The sequence below is a fragment of the Parus major genome, chromosome 1A (genome assembly GCF_001522545.3).
Source record: "Parus major isolate Abel chromosome 1A, Parus_major1.1, whole genome shotgun sequence".
NCBI classification, from domain to species: domain Eukaryota; kingdom Metazoa; phylum Chordata; class Aves; order Passeriformes; family Paridae; genus Parus; species Parus major.
The window spans coordinates 71123000-71147955 of NC_031773.1; the positions used below are offsets into that span (position 1 = coordinate 71123000).

At 41.3% G+C, this 24956-nt stretch overlaps 1 protein-coding gene across 1 annotated transcript in view; it reads right to left on the reverse strand.

Moving 5' to 3' along the window:
* Positions 1–8252, reverse strand: part of CREBL2 (cAMP responsive element binding protein like 2) — a 17026-nt gene extending 8774 nt beyond the window's left edge. Inside the window, exon 1 of the mRNA XM_015627058.3 lies at positions 8091–8252. Coding sequence (XP_015482544.1) covers positions 8091–8105 — 15 coding nt within the window. The 5' untranslated portion in view covers positions 8106–8252. The remainder of the gene's footprint in view (positions 1–8090) is intronic.
* Positions 8253–24956: the final 16704 nt, after the last annotated feature.

Sequence of the window (24956 nt, forward strand, 5' to 3'; positions counted from 1 at the left end):
ATGGTCACAAGCCTATAAATCCTGGGAGGAAAAATAAACTCTGCTCTTTCTGCACCACACCTCAACCTGTGTCCGCGTGATCTATTGATCTTCAGTGGTAACAAGAGCCAGATAAGGTCTTGTAGAGACATACACTGCAGCTCTCTTAAAAAACCTTGGCCACGCTGGGTTCTGACCCTCTAGAACTAGAGTGAGCTTGCCCTCAAGGCTGGGGCCCCAGCACACCTGCAGTGTGAACTTGCTACACTCATTCTCTTTTCTGTGAGCAAAAAGGTACCTTGAGTCCTAATCCTGAACAGGAGCATTGACAGCCATGCCCTCTCCCCAAAGCCTCAGGTGGGTGAATGGTTCCCACCACACCATTTCTCACAATCAGCAAGTTAAAGACTGCTTAGCACATGGCAAATGCATCCTGGATCCACCATTATTGCTTTCCCTTTGTTCACTCCAGAGAACTTTCTACAGACAGGTGTGCCAACTGCTCTCCCTCCAAGATCTTTTACCACTGCAGCAGCACTTGCAGTGCTGCTGCACTTGCAGTCTTATTCTGCACTTGCAGACAAGCTCCCTTAGGGCAGGAAAAAGGCTTGTACCTTTTCAACCATTCAAGCATGGTTACTTGCCAATGCTCTAACCACCAAGACTACAGAGATAATGAAAAGCTTCCTTCCCTTTTGACTCTAAGCACTAACACCCTAATAAATCTGCCTTCACACCCAAAGACTCATACTTTTTTTTCATGGCTCCTGGAGTTCACCACACAATTACACATCACCCTGCAAAGGCAGCAACAGTAAGCAATTTAATCAAATCCTGCATCCTCGTCAGTTTTTTCCTCACCAAAATTTAGAAGTACCTGCTGTAACCTTAAGCAACCCAGCTGGGGAAAAGAAGACCAGAGAAATCCTTTGCCCCAACCCAGCATTTCAGTATCTCCCTGGTTTGCAGTCCTGTTTGCCTGCTCAGTTGCCATGCTGATGTGACAGAAAGATGACAAAGCAGAAATGATAGCTGATGTTGAACATGGCAACAGACCAAGCCAACATGTTTTGTCGCTTTGTATTCCTCTGGAGTTTGTAAAGGGATGTGATCCATTAGCATTCAGCAGTGGAGCTTTGGGCTTCTTTCAGGGAGTCATATGCAATCAAGACTCAGAACAACATGAATCATATATCTTTTCACAGAAACATTAATAAAGGCATGTATTAGTTCGAGATGTGACCAAGTTTCCATTTCAGAAAATAAAAGGACTCTTTTCTCAAGCACATGGTGTGACTCTTGAGCTGTCCTACACAGGGCCAGAATTGGACTCAATGATCCCAATGGCTCCCTTCCAACTCGGCCTATTCTGTGATCCCACAATTTCCTTTTAATACTCTACTTAGATCATAACCTCATTCTTGCTTCCCATCAGTGTTCAGCCACAAAGTTATTTGACCTGAAATTGGAAATAGCTGCAATTACTTGACCTGATATAGAAAATTCCTCAGACTTCTGGATTTTTTTATTAGAAGCACGCAGCAGCTCTCTCCAAAATCCTTGCCAGAATGCACAGCAGAGAGGCCCTCCTCAGGAAGGAGAAGCACACATATAGCTACTAGCCCTCACAGCCCTGAGGAGCTGAGCCCCTCAGATAGAAAACTTGGCCTCATGACATCTGCAAGTTTGAATCAATTTAGCAGATTAAAGCAACACTATCTCAGACACTGGTCAACACCACTGACCAGCAATGTTGATCACGCTGACCAAGTCAGCATCTCCCAAAAGCTCCGAGTCCATTTACCAATAAACAAGCAGCTCCATCAACCAGTACTTGAAATACATTTTAAGCTGACTCTTCATTCCACTGGCAGCTGAATGTATAGGTATGAAGAACTTAATGGAACATGGAACTAGTGATCATCAACAGAATTTATACAGAACTATAAAATCTATTAGTAAGAAATAAAACCTAAGTGCTGTGTTACAGTAGAAAGGGGCATAATCTATTCCCACTTGCAAATATTTTTACAAAATCAGAAAGCAAATTAAGCCAGTCACAAGTCTCCTAATAAAGATTAAGTTTTCTGGTATTTTAATTCAAAGCATACTACTCACAGTAGCAGTACAAAACCCAGCTAGAGAGCACACTTGTTATTCCTCCATTTCATGACATATATATGCCAAACACAATTATTTTACTTTCACTGGCAGACAAAATGCATCTGATAATGACCCAAAAATGTAAGATACCATTTAGTGAGCAAACATGATCTAAGTCTTAAGCAGATGTATCAACAGAAATTAATCCTAAAACTCTTACCGTACAAAGTGCTTCATGTCCTAAGAATGTCATATTCAGTACAGATGCAAAAAGAATACTGTCTTTGCTGCAACATCTGTTTTAAAAAAGCATGAGCTAGGACTAAATATCAAGTTTTCATAAAGTGTTATGCAGGCACCCAGATGGGGAAGTGCTAAAGTTCAGGGCATCAGTCACGCACATGACACCTTGCCACTCCGCAGGTGACAACCCTGCTCTTCCCCAAGGAAGGACTTACAGCCTCACACAAGAATTATGCCCACCACTGTGCCCTACACATTCTCTCAGTTCACACTAACACTTTCCTAAACCTGTCTCTGTTAGAACTTGGGCTTAGGGATGGTTATCCTCCCAGCCCACTGTAACAATGAAATAAAACTTTTCTAGCTGGTTTAGAGGCTTTAATCTCCTCTCCGCTCTCTCCTTGCAGATGCATCATCTGAGCAATGCTGAGCAGGAGCTTCCTAAAACATTTAATGATTTGAAATTGCTCATATCAAATTAGAACCAAAGCTGTTAAGGTTTTATATTTCCAAGCACGCAGTAATGAGAATGCTTTATGTTTGGACATGATCCTGGGTGGAAGACTTTTTCAGCACATTGAGAACCTCCATACTCTGAAAAAGCCCTGAAGGATGAAAACGTAAGTGATAGATTGACATTTAAGAAACAAAGAGAAACACCTAAGGAAGTTCATTCTGCTGGAGGCTGATGGGAGTTTTTCTCCTGGCCAATAATTGGCCATTTCTGAGAACTGACAGTAGTTTTGACCACTGAAAAGTGAGATCAACCTGTGAACACCACCTTAAGACCTAAGCCCGGGAATTTCTTTGTCTCTTTGTTTGCTGGCAGTGAAAGATAACAGAGTTCTAGCTGGTTCCCATCCCCTCCCAGGCCATGCGGCATGGGCGGGGGCTAGGTTGGGCCTGCCCTGGCTCCTGCGGGATTTCTCCCGGGCCCAGGCCAGGTCTGGGCTCTGCTACAGCTTCCCTGGAAGCTTCCAGAGTGGCTGAAGTTCTTCGCAGGGGGGTCCCCGGCTCTGAGTGCAACTGAGCTGAAACCTGGCACTGTGAATACCTGCAGCTTGAGCAAGATTTTAACCCTTTTACTACCCAAATGAGACTTGCAGATTTAATCTTTTTTCCAGGAAGAAGGCAAGAGAGAGTGATCCACAGGTAAAGAGACAACATAAACTCTCAAAGACAATGCAGAATGGAATTAAGCTTAGGATAGGGAGTGAAATAAGGAGATGCTTTACGAGCTGAAATATTCTTTTGTTAAAGCAATGGAGATGGACAATAATGTTCTGAAAAAACTCCTTTAATTCATGATAGAGTATTTTGGGAGGAATGGACTATTTCAAAGTGTGGATTTAAGCAAATGGTGAAGTAGTTGTGATCTTATGAGATGCTGGAACAGAAAAAAGAGAAGTGATAGTTGTTGAAAATTTGTGGCCCTTAAGAAGCAAAAAGAAAACTTCTGTTTCCAGAGAGGCTCACAGATGAAGAGAACTTTTGCCTTTGAATAACTCATCCTTAAAATGACACCCCATCTTGACTCATGACCCAGGAACACAGCTCAGAGTGGTGTGAAATGGGAAGAAATGACTGATGACAGAGTTTTCCAGGCAGCTGGCATCAGAAAAATAGAAAACCATGAGAAAATGGTTTTCTTGTGAAAAACTCCATAGATTGACAAAAGAGGACTTCTTTTTCTCTACAAAGACTGATTTAAAGACTATAGCAAAGTTGAGACTGTTTTAACCTGTAGGGAATATTTTATATATTAGTAAAGGCCTGTCTGCACAAACCAGCCTTTGGAATAAGTCATGATATTAAAGGCTAAAGTCCTTGAAACTTTCTTGCAGAAAAGAGAGTAAAGCAAAACAATATCCTTCTGTACAGGAGAAAAAAATGTAAACCTGTATTAGCCAATAGTAACTTGCTTAGCCCGCGGACCCTGTAGAACCCTATAAAAGGTGTGCTAAAGATAGAAATAAACGGCGTTCACTTTTACTTCTGTGAAGGGTCGTGAATAGCTGGCGGTCTCTCAATATTAACCACCATTTTTTTTTGACTCTGTGTTGTCATGTGAACGAGGAGAATGGTTGGGTAGTGGAGAAAAGAGTTTCTGGAAGTTTTATTCTGGTTTCTTACTCATGCAGTTTTGTTAATAAATTTTCTTTATTACTTTTAAGTTTTAATCCTGTTTTGCTCTTCTTCTAATCCATATCTTACAGCAAGAAATTAGTAAGTTTTTCTAGTGATGTTTTAGCAAATGCTTTAAAACCATGACAACATAGCAGCCCATCTCCTTAATAACTGAGGTAATCTCCACAGTAGCTCTGTCCCTGCTGTAGCTTTCTGGGCATTACCCAGAGCTGACTCCAAGGCTGCCTGGGAAATCTCTCTCTTTCTGACCCCAGTCAGCCCCAACAGCGAGGGTCACAGGCTACAAGACAGCTCATGGCCAAAGACCCCTCAAGCTCTATATTTGAAACACGAGTGTTCACACCTGGCTTGCTCCCACACTCCCTCCAAGGGACACACCTGCATCCCCACAATTATGACTCAGGACCATACAAGACTAAGTATATGATGTCTTACAGCCAGGGTGCGTGGAAAGTAGCCCAGCTCCTTGAGTGTATCCCTCTGCTGAGAACCCTTTGCTCTAAGCCCTTTGCTCAGCCCTACTCTAAGTAGTTGCCTTGAAAAGGAAAGCTGTGTGAACACTAGAGCAAGACATCAACAGTTGTGGTGTCCCCTATAAAAACCTCTGTAATTAAAACAAAAGATTGCAGTTAGCTGTATAAAATTGTATTTTGATGTTTACTAACGAGAGTTATCAGCTTCTTACCCTAGCCCCTATTCTCTGCTTCCCAATGCATATAACAAATATATAATATGTAGTCTTGTAAACTAACCAAGAAATTTCACCTATAAAGGCTGAGACCACTGTAACAGACCTTCTCCTTTTTCCTCTCTCCAGATACTTCAGAGATGCACAAGTGTTGTTTTAACAGGAATTAATTGCAAATGAACAACTAAATCACTAAACTCTTTCCCTGCCACAACCGATAGCTCAAACCACAGCAAGAAGTGAGTCCAGTACTTGAACAACCCCTAGATTAAAAGCACTTCTACAAAAGAAAAGGTCATGTTTTGGTTTGGGGTTCTTTTTGTTTGGGGTTTTTGGTGTGTTTGTTTGTTTGTTTGTTTGGGTTTGTTTTGTGGGTTTCTGTTTTGGTTTTTTTTTTGTGTGTCTGTGTGTGAATTTAAGAACACCCTTCTGAAACGAAATGTGAATTTTTTCTAGATCTGATGTTAAGATATTCTGCCTCTCCCTTTATTTCTTGTTATTTCCTTCCAATTTTGAGGAATGTGTTAACAAGAACCATTTTTCTAATGCTCTCTTAAACCAGGTAAGGCTAAATTAAAGTGCACTATGAATTAGGGAAAACTGCAGCCTGCAGGCAAAATTCTAAATTCTTTGTGTCACATAGATGAAGGTAAACACTAAACTTGGTTGCAGGCAGTTATAGAACGGTCACTACACTGCAAAAACAATTTAGATGATTGATTTTTTGCAGGAAAAGTCCTTTCACAGGCCAACCCCCTCAGCAAGGTGGAATTTTTAGGAGATTTCAAGGACATGATGGCTCCAGTTTTAACCACAATGGCCATAAATGTATGTATAATATAGGTAGAAATAGTGCTTGCCTCATCCTGACACAGCAACATGCAATGGGAAGAGCCATCCCAAGGGAAATTGCATCTCTTGAACAGAGTCACCAAACAGGGTAACCTGTGGCCTCATGAACTATAAAAACAGTACTTGGGAGTGAATATAACAAGAAGAGTGAATATTCCACTCTTGTTTTTTCCTATTCAACTCAACATAAATTGAAAAAAAATAACAAAGATTTGACTTACTGACTGGGTAAATAGATTTATTTAGTCAATGTGTGTCTTGGGTTGCAATGCAAGATGTAACCAAAAGTATGTATTCTATTACCATCTGTGAAAACCAGGTGGGGCAGTTTTCTTTATGTCTTCCTTGACCCATCCTCCCCGCAGGGAAATATCTTCTGTTAATGGGCCACTGAGTCTCACTGCATGACTGATAAAATTACATCATCCTGTTGTGAGATGCTCCACCCAGGGGGAGGAGCCAAGCATTCCTACCTGGATATAATTGGAGACGGAACACCACAGCGGCCTCTCTCCATTGGATTCCCAGAGGAAAGATCAGACTCATCTACATCACTGGACCTTCAGAGGAAACCGACAGCCTTCTATGGGATCATTGCCTTAACAGAACCACATCTGTCACTCCAGGACGACTGCAGCCACCATTTAATGAGACTGCTGCCAACACCCTGACCAACAGGGTGTCAGGTTATATTTGGACTATCAGTGGGTTTTGGTTTGTTTTTTTTTTTTCTCTTATGCTACTGCATTTTTATTTTAATTTTCCTAGTAAAGAACTGTTATTCCTATTCCCATATCTTTGCCTGAGACCTCCTTGATTTCAAGATTATAATAATATGGGGGAGGGGTGGGTGTTACATTTTTCCATTTCAAGGGAGGTGTTTGCTTTCCTTAGCAGACACCTGTCTTTTCAAACCAATTCAATGTGTCAAAAATGTTTCAGGTAAAAAAGAAAAAAAAGTCAGACTAACAGGACTCCACATGACACAATGGTAAACCAAAAATTATTTTTAAATTAAAATCTGAAAGTTGGGTAGTACAAATAGCCTAAGTCTGACAGAGAAGAACACAAAAAGAAATAAAAATCAGATAATGCACATGAACTATATATGCTTCCAGAATTAAATCCTCTGGATGTTGTAAACTATTGCCCCAATTACACAAAATTTCATGCAGTTCCAGATTGTGAAATATCAGTGGTTCAGATTTCCCCCAAACTCCTCTACAGCTTTCAGAAAAGGCATTAATAAAATAAAACGCTATACATGTTAAAATAGCAGTCACCATAAACCTTTCATAGTCTCACAATACATTCTGTGGACTGCAAAATAATTACTGATTGATTCTAAACTTTTTTTATTCCATAAGAAATTGTGTCAAGTATTTTTCTTCCACTTTGAATTAAGTCAGATCATCACAGGCTGTGTAATTTTGTTCTAATAAAATTCCAGTATTGTCTCCAGCACGACCCCCAGGCTAACACATAACCAGCACTCCAGGGAGCTCACTCCAACCAAACTCAACTGAGAAGTCTGAGCTGCAAAATGCTGCACTGAGCGTACACGGCAGCTGTCCCTGCAGGCCCTGCTTTAGGGGCATCCCGGTAGAAGCAGGAGAAAGACACGTTCCTTGTACGTCTTCTCATGTTCAGCTCTGCTCGGGTGGCAGCTCTGCACCTTCAGGGATGCCACTGTGCTGCTTTCATGAGATTCTTCCAGTGCTGGAAAGATCCAAGCTTCAGCACACAGTACAAGGCTGCAACCCACGCTGCTGCCCTCATACCTTGTCGTTTGTGTACAGCTGCTATTTATCTAACAAATTCAGGGTGCTATTGGGAGCATGAGCCACTGTACCACACCACTGGTGGTATCCAACCTTTGGCCCATGCCTGGAGCTTTAAGGAAACGCCAGAAGCAGCACCGAAGCGCTGGAAGCAAGAACTAAGGGGGCAACCCTTTCTTCCTGGTGGCTGCAGCAAGCAGAGCCCTTCAAGAGCAGATTTCAGAAGGCTCCCTTTACCAAGAGCCTCACCAGCTGCCTTGGGCTCCAGCTCCCGGGTGGGCCCCGTAGCCCCTTACCTTGCTGTCATCCATGTGTACCACCAGCCCCGATCCGCCTCGCCGCAGCTCCTGCACGAGGAGTACGCGGAGCCGCCCCGGCGGACACCGGCGTTTACTGGCGTTTACAGAGCCTCATGGCCGCCGGCGGCCGCCGCCATCACCCGCCGCCATATTTGTTTACACTGAGGGACGCCTTAGCGCTGGCAGAGCGGTGCTCGCTGGGAAGTATAGTCTTGTTCGGCCCCGTCACCATTGGCAGTCATCCCGATGGGGACGAGAAAAACTACAACTCCCAGCAGGCGCATCCGAGGAGCGGCGCGGCGATTGGTCCTTTCCTCCCCGGCCGGGCGAACTACATTTCCCAGGAGGCTGCGAGAGTTTCCCCGCCTCGCCGCAACAACTAAATTTGTTTTGTTGGTGTGTGTTTGTTTGTTTGTGTTTTCTCTATCGCTTGCGCCATTCCACGGCTGCTCTGTTGCAACCCCAATGGCTCCGGAAAGATGATCAGGGGCTGGTGGGGCCAGGGCTCCGACCCTATGCACGGGCTGTCTCGAGCTAGATGACCAAAAAACCCAAACTAATAAAACAACAAATTTAAGTCTTCTGCTGGTTTTTGCCCTGCTTTTCCCTAAGTGTTCCTCAAGACAGAGCCGAGTTTCCCAGGTCACCTGGGCACTACTGAGCTCCCCCATGCCTGGAGAAGCAGTCCTATAATCTTTAGAGAATACCCTGTTCTCTCCCTCTTCCATGTGGACACATGGCGGAGATCTAATCTTCAGTGCTTGCTGCAAAGCCAGGCCGTCGTCCTGTGTCTGTGCCTTAAAAGACACAGGTACCCTGAACACAATTCTCTTAAGCATTGCCCACGTTTCAAGCTGGCGGTGAAATCTGAAGCTTGGTGTGTTTCATGTTGCTGCATGTTTCTTTTTATTCATGCAACTCTGTTCGCAGGAGTTTCCCATGACTTAATCTCTTTTACATGCAATTGTTAGGATTGAAGGCTTTGTCATGGGATTTTCTCCCTGAATCACAGACCTTCTTCCTCTTGGAGGGATATGCTTGCTAGATGGCAGAGACAAAGCACTTTCTGCACCTTTTTTTCCCTCTATAAACTTATACTCAGTTGACAAAGACAAGGCAGTTTGCACTGCTTCCTATTTGCTTGTTCAAAAACAATGAATCAGTTCTGGCAACTCCCCCTTGAAATAATAGTAATAAAAAATCAGGGATGATTGGTGTATTAAACATGAGGCATCAGCTAATAAAGTGGAAATAATAGCTTGCTATGAGCTTGCCTCCCGTGATTCCACCCCCATCTTTGCCTTCAAATTCTTCCAGAAGGTGGTGGGGCATCTCATACTGCCTTTGGCACTATCCTGGGGCCATAAAGCTGGCTTTAAAAGCCAGATGGGGGTTTCCCCGGTGAAGGGAAATATTGCCACAGCTCACTTAGGCAACTCTGTTGCGACATGAGTGGAGGGGGGAGATTAGACAGAGCCCTGGTGCTGATCCAGAAAGACCGGAATCCTTCTAACCAGCAAATTAAAGTTATAGCTGCATCTTTTTTTTTTTTTTTTTTCCCACTAGATTGCCTCACACTAGCCATCCTGCTTTATATCACGTAAGAAGAACTCACAGCTTCTGACCAGAACAAAGCACAAATTCCATGCCCCAGCACTTAAGAGCTTCTGTCTGTTAGCAGGGAACAACTCAAACTATGCATTTCAGTCTGCTTTTCCACTCTGGCTCTGCTGTCCTCCTGGATGAATTCGGACATGCAGGTTGAGTGGGAGTATGTCAGAAAGAACAATTGTGACTGGAATTCGGTATTATTTTAATATATGTATATATATGTACATACAGAGAAAGCATAAGATGATGACATTTTAAACTTATTTTAACAGTTTAAACATTTAAACCATAGTGATGTACACCAAGGAAATCCTACATTGTGTTACATTCAGTGTCACTGATTGTTTTGTGCAATAACAATTGACAGGTCCCTGATGAAATTAGTAATATTTGTTAAAAGAAAGGTTGTGCTTCTGAGATCCAGAGGGACTTTGGGTGAGATAATAAAAGTGAGTTCAGCAATCAGGCAATAGCTTAAAAAACGTTGCTTATGTCAGTGTGACTAAAAAGAGATATAACTCACAGGGTGATTTTGCACCATGTGCTTGCATTTCAACACATCCCAACAGGGTGTTTATTCTTTCTAGGTCTGTAAATGTGTTAATTCAGGCAATTCAAAATCTGTTCCTCTGAAATCCTGCCTGAAATAAGAATAAATTTTCCAATCTTTTGGTATCAAGCATTTTGCTGAAATTGCTCTACTGTACATTTGTGGAGTCTTCAGAGATTCAGACTTTGAGATAAGTTCATTTATGGATGTGAAGGCAAAGATAAAGCAAAGATATTATCTTGTTTGTTTTCCAAATGTACTGAGATGTTAATTGCTTTATCAGAGATGCTAACTCGTTTGCCATGGAGCAAAGACTGTGCAAGAACAGCCTGTCTTTCAATCCCTTGGGTTTTGAGGGTTGTTTCTTTTTTTGTGGAACTGATAGAGAAATTGCACTTTTCTGCATTCTCTAATATGATACCTAATAAATATTTCTGGAAATAGAAGAAATTCACTCTCTTTCAATTTGTAGACTGTTCATACTGAGACAGAGAACACCTTTAACTTGTCATTTAAGCCCACCAGTTAAAGTATTTTTAAATGAAGAGTGACCAAAAAAAAGTTTATTTACCTAATATTCTATATCTTATTGTTGTTTATATAACTAAGATAAAAGTATAACTGTTTGTTGTTGGTTTGTATATTTTTTCTTACATTAGAGAAATTAGCTATATATGCTAAAGACCTGGAAGACCTTGGTAGGCACATGAACAGCACATGCTCACAAGTACAGTGATTGATCACCGCATTGGTATGATTTAAAGAAAATTCTGTTTAAAACAAATGTTCTTTGAAAGTTAGTTTTCAAAACCTAATCAGTGTTTGAACAAAGCACATCACATTGGAAGACTGATCTGCAATTACTTCCTATACACTGTATAATTAAATGTTGTTAAGGAGGTTACTCTCATATTTGCTAAATTCTGCTTTGTGACAAGATGAGCGCCTTCTGTAGTTGCAAGTGCATGAAGTCACATATACAAGGGGAGTCCATCCTGTTTAGCTATTGCAAATGTACTTCTCAAGTAAAATGGACTAGAAATAAGATAATTTTGAATAATCAGCTCTTGTCATGTGCATTCACACAGGCAGAAAAGTTACTGCTTTATCTAACCAAACTAAATTTCCCACATAAGCAAAATCTTGAGACAGCGCTCATAATGCTTTTATATTGCTGAAGAGTATCTTTAAATTAAAATATTGCCTTAAAATGTTTATGCTGCAGATGGAAAGGAGCTACTTCATATTTTCTAGTTTGTGGAAGGGAGAAAAAGAAGTCAGATGATCCTACGCTTCACACATATGATTGGTAGTTCCAAATATGATCAGAGGGGAAAGCTAAAAATGGTTCCAAAAATCATTTGAGTAACATGGATTTCATACAAAATTTAAATATAAGAAACTGAGAGCCAAGGATAAAGACAAACAAATCACTGATTAAGAAGATGATGAAGAGTGGGTTAAAGTTCAGTGAGGTGTGCAAGTGAGTAAAATTTAATCTTGTTCTGAAACAAAAAACAAACAGAACAGCACAATATGCCACATTCAGGAATGTGAGAGCCATGTTGTTTCTGGCACTTGAACAACAGAATTATTGCTGCTGATATGCTAATTGCAGAGGTACAGAAAAAAAGTGGGTGGATCATGTGAAATTCATTAAATACTTGAGGTGAACTTACAGCAGGATTAGTCTTTTAATTGTGTACATTGATCTCTACACACAAGTGGTTTGCTAAAAAGGTATATTGTTCATTCTCAAGAGGTTTAAAAATCAGTGTCTCTTTTTTTTGGTTCTTAAAATATTTTGCAACATGCTACTCCCCTTTGGCCTACGCAAACAAACATGTCTGCATATGCATACCTACTAGAGGCAGTAGCTGGCCTTTCTGGTAAGAGCATTTCTGGTTGCTTTCCACAAGATATAAAATAATTTCAAACATTTTTGTCCAGCCCCAGATTCTGTGGCGTGGGCTGGGCTCACATTCAAAACATTTACTAATCTAAGTCCGACACTGTTGTCTTGTCCAAGGGCATAAACAAGGATTCTGCACAGCTTGAGCAAAAACTGAAGGACTTGTATGGCAAGCTGGATCTGCACTGTAACTGGGTCAGAGGACTTCCATGATGACCTTGACTACTTTCAGAAATGCCATTGTCCCTCATGTGAAGGGCTATGGTATCCCATACAGCACTTTGCCCTGGTCTGTACTGCTCACCCCATCTTAAGTCAGCATCATACCAGCTAACTTCTGGTTTGCAACTCTGTGTATTGGATTTCCTGTGTTGCTGTAGCTGCCCATAAGCCTTGTATTTGTGTTTAATGAGGTTTGTATTTAATGAGACTGCTAATGTGAACAGGAGTTGCTTACAGAATCAAATCTGCACTGCAAAAAGTGTTGCATTAATTTGTAATAAACGTAAATGAGGGATACACTCCTGGAAAAAATACACTCATCACAGGGCTATTTCAATGCAACAGGGAAAATATGGGGCAAGTTCCTGGGAGGTGGCAGGCTGCCTGCCTCACCCATCCATATTCACGCAGGGGAAATAAAGGTGGGTTGTTTCAGAAATACACTGAAAAAAGAACTGTTATCCCTTAACCTGTTGTCAGCTCCCTTCTTCACAGCTCCCAAAATCGTCCAGAAATGTCCCAAAGCTCCCATTTCACCAATATCTCCTGAAAAAAATCCACCAACTTTTCTCTTTCTTTGGAGAGAGGTGGGGTTGTTCAGCCTGGAGAAGGCTCCAGGTAGATGAAAGTGTAAATACAATAGCAGATAACACTTTTTTTAACGTGATTGGGACTGCCACAGTTTGTCTCACATGGATAGGTTGGTTTTAGAGAACGTTATTTTTAAGCATGTATTTAAAAAAATAGGCTGATCAAATTTTGCATTTTATTTCACCGAGCTTGCAAAAATTTGCCTATCAGGTGTGCTAGGTGCAACCCACTAAAAAAGTGCAAACACTCTTAAATTTCTTTTTCTACTTTCACACAACCTGATGCTTTGTCAGATTCCTTGAGAAGTACTATTGACACCTAAACAATGAATGTAAATACCCCTGTGCTTCTCTCTCAGTAACTCAAAGCAAATTCGAATGGCTTCTCGGGTATTTGGAGTAATTTAGGTACAAAACTAAAGATGAGAGTTCTGTTAAACTCCTCAGTCAGGCATATGCCTCTAACTCTGCTCACTTTGATCTTGGCATCACTGGAAGAAATGGCATTTAAATTTGCAAGTCAGACTGCTGATAGTTCTCAAATTACCAGATCAAAAATCTACAACTAAGATAATAACAACTAAGAAGATTGACTACAAATGCAAATAAATACCTTAACCTTAAAGGTAAGGAGCTAATTATAGATGCTTTGAGCAGATCCATTGGTAGTCATTTCATAGAATTGAATGATGTCATGCTGCAGAATAGCTTTGCAATCAGTTCAACAGGTGTTTCACAAAAAGAAATGCAGGTGGGAGATTTGCATGTGTGTTTCTTGCAGATATTTTTTTGGTTTTACCATCTCCAGTTCTTCATGCAAATGAGCTATTTATTAACTAACTGTTACAATGCCAGGTATAAACATTAACCAAGGAAATGATGAATTTATGCAGAGATTGACAGCTGTTTGCTAAATGTTCACTTTGATTGCATACATAGGGGCCTTAGCTCTCTCATGACTTGTCTTATAGAAAGAAACACCATCTTCAGAGCACTGTACAATTCCTTCATTGCCATCACTCCCTTCCTACCACCTCTGCCTTTGTTAACATCCTTTAAATGTCTAGCTGTGTCAGGGGAAAAAACCTTACTGCTGAATCTGTATTTGAGAGTGCTATTTTCCCTGCAAGGGAAAATTTTCCCTTGACAGTGTCAGAAAAGTTATTTGGAGTTGCTCAGATAGCTACAGCATTCTTAAATGGAATACAACTCATCCTTTTCCCCCTTTAGTGTGTTCAGCAGACAGGTGGCAACCCAACTGCTGGGAAATTCCTAAGTATTTATATCCTTTAACTCTCAAATGATATGAACAAGTAATAGGAAATGTCATGCATTGGGTATATGAGCAATGTCCCCATTAATCAATCATCCAAAATAAACTGGATTATTATGTCTGTTTGTACTGTACTGTGTAGTCAAAGAGCAAACTTGATTCTTATTGGCTCTGCTCCATGTGGAGCTTCATGGGGCAGAATCTCTTACAAGCTCACTCTTCTTCCTGTGGAAGGCACAAGAGGGACTCACAAATGTAGAATAAAACCAAGATGCAATTGCCTGCTTTCTAGTGCCAGTATTTGACTTCCACTTTGACATCGTTTTTAACTGAGTATAGAAGCTGTGAGGCAGCACAGATCCACTCCTGGAAAATGAGATCTTAAGTTGCTCTAAACCAGTGATTAGATGCACCGTGTTTTAGAGACAATTGGAATTTTGAAAATTAAGTCTAAACAAAACAAATTATTTTTTAATTCCTAGTTTCTAGTTTCAAGAAAGAATGGTTGTTTCACAACTTAGGTTGGTGACTGGTGTCCTACACATCAATTCAAAGAATGAAATTGGAATTTATGAGTTACACTGAAGGTCCTGTCTGCCTCAATTCCTGATGATCTTTCATCAGTTTTGGCAGCAGACTACTACTTTTAATGGATGTGTCACAGAGCATCCTGTGAGACGGGAAATCACAGTGAATCCCAGTAAAGTGCCATTGTATACATTCCTGGAATAACTCACTGAATCAAGAAAAAAACTTAGCAAAAAACATGTACTGCCAGACAGGCTGCACTCACTACCAGTGTGGTACAGATTCTCACTGGGTAGACACAATCTTTGCAGGCAAGTACTAAGCCAAATTTATCTGCAACACATGTATTTGGTGGGTACTGTAGGGTAACACACATGATCTGTCCAGCACCTCTCAGGTCCAAATCCCTGGTGCCAGACAATTTACAGGGTTGTTTGCCCTCCTCTCTGAACACAATGTGGATTCTATAGCTGTGTTCCCATCAAAATACATTGAAGTGCCATTAGGAAGCACATACCTACTGAAAAGTCTGTTTGAAAGACAAGAGTCTCAAACTGCTTGAGCATACCTGTGTAAACTACTGAAAACAAAACAGATGCCTTATGGATTGGGGAAAAGACAGGTGTTCCTGAATCTGTACTGCTGTCAGTCTGTATGACAAAAATTTCAAAAAATTATAAAGTTCCTTGGCATAACAAATCATCCATAAACAATTTAGATGGCTTTGCTGCTTAGTCTTTGTATGTTTTGGCTTATACATTTCACAGTCTGGCTGCACAACTGAGAAGAAACAAATACAATACAGCCCTTTTGCACCACTCCAGAAGAGCTGAGAAACATTTAACTAGAGGTAAACATACCGTGTGCAGCTACACCGTCAACTTAAGAACAGCTATGGAGAGTGAGGTATGTCATTCAGAATAAGACTGGGATTTTTTTAAGATATATTTGTTTTTCCATTTGTTACTAGGGATTTTGGTGGTGGTGTTATTGAAGGATTTCACACCTTCATTCCTTAAATTACATATATATGGCCTTGACTCATTTTAGTCCAGGGCCTTTTTTCACACCTGTCAATGGGCCTTCCTATGGATGTAAATGTGATTTGCTACCATAAAAATATCCAACTGCTAAGCACAACACCAACTTTTATCTGTCCTATAAAATCCACAAGTCTACTGCAACACAGGCATGCCCCAGAGAGGCAAAGCAGAGACAAGATCTAAGTGTGGTTTTAATACCCACTGAGATGAATCAGTTAAAATACATTGTGTATTAATGTATTTTTATTGCAGTCTCTCTTTAATATAAAGCAAAGCTTGTAAACTTTAATTGTGTACATGATACTTTAGTAATTTTTACAGTATAAATTCATCTTCAAAAATCTAAATTTAGAATACTTGGTGTAGCAATAATAGGATTAACCTTACAGTATCTATTTTTGAAAAGAACTGACTTCCTCCTGGAATCCCTTTGTTCATAACAATTTAAACATAGAATTTAATACACTGACATTTCATAATAGTGACAGGACTATCCTGATGCTTGACCAATAAAGTTTCAGCCAGGGACACTGATGCACTGAGATTTCTTGATATAAAATAAGATATAGGAATTATGACTGATATAACAAATCAGGTTGAAAGGGACCTCTGGAGGCAAGCTGGTCTAACTCCCTGTTCACAGCAGAGCCAACCTCAACATTCAGTCCAGCTCCAAAGTTAGATCAGGTGACTTGGGACCTTGTCCATTCCAGCACTGTATCCAAGGAGAGGGAAGCCTCTCTAGGCACCTGTTGCAGTGTTTGACCACTCTCATTCTAAAGAGTTTTTCTCTATTTTCAGACAACAGATGTCAACTGAATAACTGGCAAAAAGAATAACTTGCTCTACTTCTGTTGGATTGGTAAGACAGACTGGCTCATGTTGCATTATAACAATGCCAGATCCACAGGAAGGGAAGTGTCAGGACCACACAGAAAGAAGTAGAGGGCAGGAAACTGTGAGGTAGAGCACCACCTGATAGATGCTCAGCCAAGGCAACTGCCTGCACCTTCCCAAGCTCTGGACACCCATGTCACTGACAGATGTTGGTTCACTCTTTCTCTACCACTTGCTGGGCAGCCTTGTTCCTATGTTGCCATCTCTTCTCCAGTGGCTGAAGCCTTTGTTCACATGCTGTTAACCCCAAAGCTGGACTGTATTATTTTTTCAGCTTTCAGTGTTAGTACAACTTCAGCCTGCTGTCCTGCTGGTAAGAAGGTATTTTATATGAATCATCAGTTATAATAGCCATTTTTCTAAAACTGTGGCTGACATCATTTAATTGTAGATCCTACTACAAAATAACAGATGAATAAACATATAATTTCTGCAACTTAGTAATTAGACAGGCCCTTCTAACAGGGGCTTCTTTTTCCTTTTATATTCTGGAACTCAGATTGCATTCACCATTTTCCCACAGATGTCTCCACTGACTAGCTCACAAAGGACTGTGTCCTCATATGTTCCTGTCTAGGAAGATCTTCTGAGCTTGCACAGCTGCTGAGAAAAAATGTCTTGGAAAGTCACGTCCTCTACTTGAAATTCCCCCTCTTAAAAAAACTTCTGCCCCATTTGATTTCATAATATCCCATTTAGATTTTAAATGGTCATGAAGAGGCACATTCTTCAGCATAACTTTATCTGGAACTCATCATCACTTGATCAATGGCTTGAAACAATTTTTAGTGACTGAAGAGACAACAAGCCAAATTTATATCTGAGGTAAACACAAGCAGCTTCAAATAAGCCATGAGAAGTCTGAGGCAGACCTTCAAAAGAGAAAAAAACCAAAACATATTTGCAGCCCTGTGATTCACCCTCATTGATTTTCTCCCCTTCTTTTTGCAGGTTGAATATAAACTAGAATTTTAAAAGTTTTTAATACTATCATGATTCTTCCCTGGCTACAAGAACAAGTGGTAAACTGCTATGAATCAGATATGCTCTTGCAAGATTTTCAAACCCTCTGCAGAGTGAAAAGACTTTTACCCATATCTAACACACAGAAGCCTGCTTGTTCCTGACCATGGAAGGGTAGTAGTCAAGAAGGCAATATAAAAATTAAGCAGCAGTCCTTCACCTCATCTCCACCTTGCATCTAAAAAAAAACCAAAAAAAAACCCCCAAAAAAACCACCAAAAAAAACCACCAAAAAAACAAAACCAAAAAAAGACACGCTCTGAAATTTTCACATGCTTCTTTTCTCTGTAACCTGATATTTTCACCTGTCTTTCTTGACAAACTCTGTTATCTGTTGTTGAATATTGACCTAATCTTAGACTGACAATTTTCTGACCAGTGCATTCAACAAATAAGATTCTATTCAGAGTTAACAGTCTTTTATCCAAAGAATGTTATTACTGTTAGGCCAAAATATTAATGTTCTGGGTGCTATCCACTTAAAAGTTTATATGAATGAGAGCTTATAAATGAAGGTCACTGTGGTGTTTATGCCCTTCTTTCCCACAGCAACAACAAATAGTAATTAACTTGGTTTTCTCTCCCCTTTCAGTACTCAAGTTTATTTTTAATGTCCATTATGGACAAAAGTATTTTTTTTTCCTTTTTCATATTAGGCTCTTTTTATCTATTAAGTACATTTTAATGACCCCATGGAATCGAAATCTCTTTCACAATCCATTTGAATAACAATGGAGTTTCACTGGCATATGACTGCAACACCCAAAGTGCACTTTAGAATTAAATAAACAGCAGCCTATCAAATCCACAATGTTTAGGATGCCTTTAAGTGTCAGAAGATGTTAGAAGTTGGCAGAAACAACAAAATGGATTATGAGAAATGCTCAAGGCTCTAAAACTGCCTGAAATTTTCCCTTTCTGTGTATATATGTTGAAAAGAAAATATTTTAAAAAAATAAACATAAATAAACTGGTCTTCATTATGACAAGTTATACATTCTCTTTTTACATTCAGACTTTTAAACTATTTCCTTGCTTGTGAGCTTACTTTAGCACGCTGTCAAGACAGTAACTTTGTACTTAATGGTTTATATTGAGCCAGATGACATTTCACATATCACAACTTTAAAGCTTGTTAAGAATGCTGTACTTTTTTATCATATCCTTGGTATTCCTAAGAAAATACTTCATTATTAGAAAAATAGGAAGACTAAAATTTATTTAAGGCTGGTAATTACTATATCCCACATAATTTGAAGTACTCAAACAGTTAAAAAGAAGGATATAAATTGTCAAAGACCTCATACATTTTAAGCTGCCCTCATAATAAACGCAAATACATTTTACTTCTGATTCATCATTGGCCACAAACAAAACTTGAACACATTGGCCACAAACAAAACATGAACAAGCCATTCTCTAGATAGTATAAATTTGCATAGCAACTGAGGTGTAAGTTGAGCAATGATGATTTACACCATCTGTGCTTACAGCCCATTACCAGTTCATTTCAATAGAAGTGTACCAGCCTACAGACAAGTGACTAACAGTGAGTAAGAGCAAAAAGTAAGTGAGGTGGGTGTTTATTGTGACAACTATCTTAATTTCTGGAATGTGTTTGTGATCTTTTTAATGTATCAACTTTTTTGTTGTTCTTATTTAAATATTCTCTCTTCCGATATACTGGAAAGCGAGAGATGTTACTAGTTAAATTTTTCAGTTGCTGTAGATTTGTCTGAACTTGCTGTTTCTTGAGAACAGTATTTCATTATTCTGTTTCCTGATGACAACATGTTATTATGCTCCTTTTCTGTAAAGAATATTTATTAAGATCTCCAATTTCAAATGCCTCCTTGAAACTTCATCTTGGTGTTTCATAGAGAAGTGGCTTGACCATCAAAATAGTAACTTTTCTTTCTGTTTAAGATTACTAGAATTTCAGCAAAACTCCCTACGCTTCATAAAGACCACCCCTAGAATCAGAAATTGTTACTTCTTCCTTTGTCTTTTCACACTGTCTTATGTTATATATCTGCCTATAGCCTTTGTGTGTTTGTGTGTCCCTTAACTGCAAGCCAAGCCAACAAGTTTTTGTGCAAGTGCTTAATTTTAATAATTGCCTGTGCAGGTAAGTAAAATAAAAGTTAATATTTCTTCTCTGAGATGCAAGAGAGTAGAGGGAAAATGATGAATTAGTGGTTAGATTTGAAATTTAAGAGAACTTGGTTCAGTTCTCTGATCTGTAACCATCTTGCTATACTACCGCAGATGAGTTACTTCATCCCAGTAACTCAGTCTTACATTTAACTAACTCTAACATTTAACATCTAACTCAGTCTTTATTTACATCCATAAAACACTGTTTCATGATGTTACTCTGTCCCACAGAAGACTTACAAAAATAAAGAGTATCTCTACAAAGATTGTAAAGATAGAAATAATGTACATTTCTACTGAGTAATGGATACAGGGTTTACGAAGTAAGGCTTTACAGGGAAGCAAACAGCTGATGCTCTCCTTCCTTTTTCTATGTACTTTCTGCTGCTCCAGTTAACATAATTCTTATTTTCTCTTTCATTGCTTGAAATCACCCACTGTTGTCCTACAGAGAACAAGAATATTGTGTTATCTTGTCTTATATTCCAGCCCAAACCCCATATCTGCATCAAACCTAGACCACTCCACTTGCATACCCCTACAGCTTATTGAATGGGCTGTGAATCTGGCTGTCCTAGAGAAGCTACAGAGAAGTAGAACTATGAAAACTACCTGCAGTGACATAGTGAGGCTATTCTCATTTAACCATTTTCCAGAGGGATAGAACTTCCAAGGTCCAATGCACACGTGGAAGGAAAGGATTACTGTTTGACTCTGAGCATTGCGACTCACCACCCCACATCTTTGATGCCTGTGTTTCTCATGCTGCTCAAATCCCTTCTCTCTGGACTGAGCTCTGTGATCTCCCACTGATCTATAGCCATAAACTTTTCTCTCTTCTGCTCTTTCCCCATCCTCAGTCTTACATCTTCTATAGCTATTGGTTTCCAAATCCTCATGTTCCCATTTCTGCTCTCCCACAAACCAGTGCTTCTCTTGACTGCTGTACCCTGCTCTCCATGCCAACAAAGGAAGTGGTATCTAAAAATGCTATGAATGTTTCAATGTGAGTATCTCAGCAACACCTCCACTTTTAAATACCCTGAAGAACAGTCCGTAGCAGTTGTCTGATACACAAGTCTGCTCTGAAAGCAGATTAGGCCCATCTTCCCACTGCCCCTAAAGCTGTCCATGAAAAAGTCATCACCTCACTTCCCATCTGATTACTTGGGTTTCCCCTAATCCATTTCAGCCAAAACAAACCAGTGCAGCTGACTTCTACTATTTAAACTGCTTAAGCTGCTCTGGTTGACTTTGGCCAAAGCAGGTTTGGGAGGAATTGAGTGAGCAGCTTACAGATAGGGAGGGGAGGTGGTAGCCTTTGGCAGAAGACAACCCTGATGGTGACTGGGAACTGTCTAGGAATGGTAACCTCTTCAACAACTCCAGCCTATGGAGGAAGTGAGCACTCACAAGGGGATTTTAAAGTATGGTAAATTCTGTGCTTATAGTTCAATTCTCACATTTCACAAGAGGTTTCTCTGGCAAAAAACTCCTTTCCACTATCAGAAACCATGATGACGTTACTCAGGCTGCCATTTATCTTTCCCCTGTTTAACCACTGCTAACTAATTAACCAAATGAAGTGCCACAAAATCCATTAGCTGGAATAGGAACAAAAAGCTGCACTAGCTCAGTAATAAAGAAAGAGAAACCTTTGTAAACAAGGTACATGACCTCCAGCTCTTGAAAGTACCCAGCTATTGGCCCTCCCTGGCCCCCAGGAACAGGGGCAGTGAGGGGTGACACACTTGCAGCCACTCCTGACAGAAGTGAGGCATGAAGGGGTAGGGCTTGGGGGAGTGTCAAAGTTCAAGGGCTGTTGCATAGCCAGTTGGATAGCCACCACAAGATCTTTTGCCCTTGTTTTACTCCATATAGACACAATTTTCTTATCTCATAAGCCTCATAAGGAGGCACAAGAAAGGAACGCTAACTTTAACTCTTTCAGTACCATTTTCTCAAAGACAGACAGTGAACTTAGGCCAAAAAAATCCATCACCAGGAAGTGTAGCAAAATACATTTCATAGAATTGACAGACTTTAAAAACTTTGAGAGGGGAGGGCAGCAGCCAGGGACACCAGCAGAACCAGACACTCTCTTTCACAGATGGTTCAAGCAGTTGCCAAACTAAGGCCTGACTCTCTCCTGGTTTGCACCTGCAGTTCAGGTAATTTCCAGGAGCCTGCTCCACAAGTGGTAATGAGGAATGAAAGGCTCTCAGAGGGGGAAAAAAAGAGAGTTAAACTGATGTTAAGACTCTGACATGCAAAAGAGTTTCTGCTCCTACACAAGTGGCCATGGCCAGCTGAGGGATGTCAGCTGACAACACGCTCATGCTTTGTCCACTGCAAACAGGAGGCAAAGAAATAGGAATACTCTCAATGAAGTGAGGTCTGATGCTGCTGTATTTGAGTCTTCCTGACTCCTTGTGTTAGTGTCTTCAGGTTAGCAATGAACCTGTCCAGTTTCACCCTGCAATGTTCTCCCAGATCAGACTTTTGTGATACCACTGGTTTTGTCACACCTTTTATTATGTTAGGAAAAAGAAATATCCTGACTCTGTATTGAAAAAGCTTTAACTTGCTGTTCTAGTACAAACTTTCCTGCATATATATATTTTTTTTCCGCTAAAAAGAAAAGTATCTTCAAAAGATCACAAGTGCTTCTTATTGTTACAGTTTTACAGTCAGGAAACTTTCACAGTCTCAATTTAAACAAAACCCAGACCTGTTGCATAAGGTGTTACTGAGTTGAGATAACAAAAGGGAAGAGAGAATTGAAATGTCTTTCCTCTTCCTTTTCTCACCATACACCTCTGTCTGATGCTCCCCACTTCTCTTTTTGAGGATAACCATGCTGGAACTGTTTGTTCCTGCAATTTTCTGGAATGAAAGAGCTGGGGCACTGGCCATCACCTCCAGTTTTCTGGCACGCTCTCTGATCCCCTTTGTCAAAATGGGTCAGTTCTAGCTCCATTAACCAGCAGTTAATTGTGCAGAATTTTAATGCCGTGGGCACTTTGGGGTTTTGGAAAAGGCATCTTTGGGGCCGCTGCTTTATTGAGGCAGAAGAGCAAAACTGCTTTTCAGCTACTGGAAAAGGGACACATGAACAATAGTGAATATCCCAATGTTAATTGCTTTACCATAATTTCTTCACTGCTTTTGATCTTTTGTCTCTTTCATGGAGCATGGGCTTCTCTCTCTGCAGCATGCTCTGCACTTCCTCACACAGGACATGACTGTTCAGTACAAGTGCCAACAAGGCTTTCTCACAAGACAGCCCAGAACTCCTTAACACAAGGGCCTTCAACAAGGTGGTTCTTGGTAAATATTAACAGGATAGAGTTCCTCCCCCCACCATTGCATATATTTTATTCTGAGTTACCTGCTTCCTGAAACACCAACCACTGAAACCATTTTACTGAGTGATACTCACGTGCATTTCCAAAGGCAGTTTGGTTGAAAAGGCAGCCACCAAGAACATAAGGACCCATTTTCACTGGGTGGTTTCAGATTTTTAAATTTATTCAGCAAGGTTATTTAAAGGGCAAAGGCCCCCAGTGCTCCACATGGTCCACAGGGTGCTCTGCCCACCTCAGTGATAGGGGTTGGAACTGGACGACTTTAAAGTCCCTGCCCGCAAAATCACTAGTTGATCTTGTATGATCCTGTAACTGTACCTACATATATATACTGTACCTACATACATATACTGTATGATCCTGTAACACTACCACAGGAGGATGTGATGCCTTCACACCCAGGTGGTTCTGGACCGCACTGCACAGAGGGACACTGAAAAAGCAAAGGCCAGGACCATATTTACGGATGCCCCCTCAGCTGGTGCAGGGCAGAAGGGAGGGGGTGGAGGTGGCCGAGCGGCCAAGGCTTCGGGATCCAGGCGTCGCGAGGCGCCACGTGCCCGGAAAGCCCCGGGCCGCGCGGGGAAAAGGTCGCGGGCGGAGCGGGCCCTGCCGAGAGGCCGGCCCAGAGCGGAGCGAGGGCCGGCCGAGGGGCGGGGAAGGGCCGTGGCGATGGCTCCGTTGAATCGCTCCGCGGCCGCGGCTCCTCCCAGGGGCGGCCCGGCGGCTGTCGCTGGATGCCGCGGGCAGCGGGGCCTGTGTTTCCCCTGGGGACAGCGAGAGACATCCTACCACCCCCGCCCCCCCGCCATCACCTCGCGCCGCCGGGGCTGCACGGCCGCCGCTGCCCCGCAGGGATCCTCTCTCGCTGCTCCTCCTCTCTCTCCTTCACCCTCTCCCCCCACCTTCACCCCCCCGCCCCGGCTGAGTTCATTCACTGGGATTGGTTTCAAATGACGCCATCGCTTTATATTTACACCAATGACCTCATCGCAGCAGCTTGAAGTTTACTGACCAGCAAAACTCTTCTCTCTCGGTTGTTCCTCTCCTTGTGCCTGCTCTTCCCGGGTGTTTGTCGTCGTTTCGGTCTTTCTGGGCTCCTAAGGCTTAAAGAAACCCAAAAAACCCCAACCAAACAAAAAGACCAAACACACAAAAAACCCCAACCCACCCAAACTTTTTCCCTCCTCCCGAGCTTTTCGGTGTGTGTCCCCGTCCTCATCACTATCCCCTTTTAATTTTTTCAAGCAATCTTGGGAGGGAGGGGGGAAGGAGAGAAAAAAGAGAGCTCTAAACGTTTCTTTTTTCTGCTCCTCTTCGTCTCACCTTCACGCCTCCCAGTATTAAAAAATAAACCAAACCCGAATATATTTTTTTCTTTTCTAATTTTTAAAATTGCTGGAGCTTGGTTTTTGCCTTTTGGGAGGGTTTTTTGTTTGGGGTCCCCCTCCTTATTGAAGGAAAAAGAAGAGCTTTCCCAGCCACTGGAAGGAGACAAAAGTTGTTTCGGGCGGCAGCGGCGAGGCTAGCAGGGAATTGCTTTTATGCTTGTGGAGGGGACAGGATGACAGACTGACAGGGGCGACACAGTAAGTGCCGGAGCAGCGCAGGGGACCCCGGCCCGGGGACACCCCCTGGAAACCAAGCCGGGAGGGGGGCAAGGAGCGCGGGGGGGCCGGGCCGGACTGG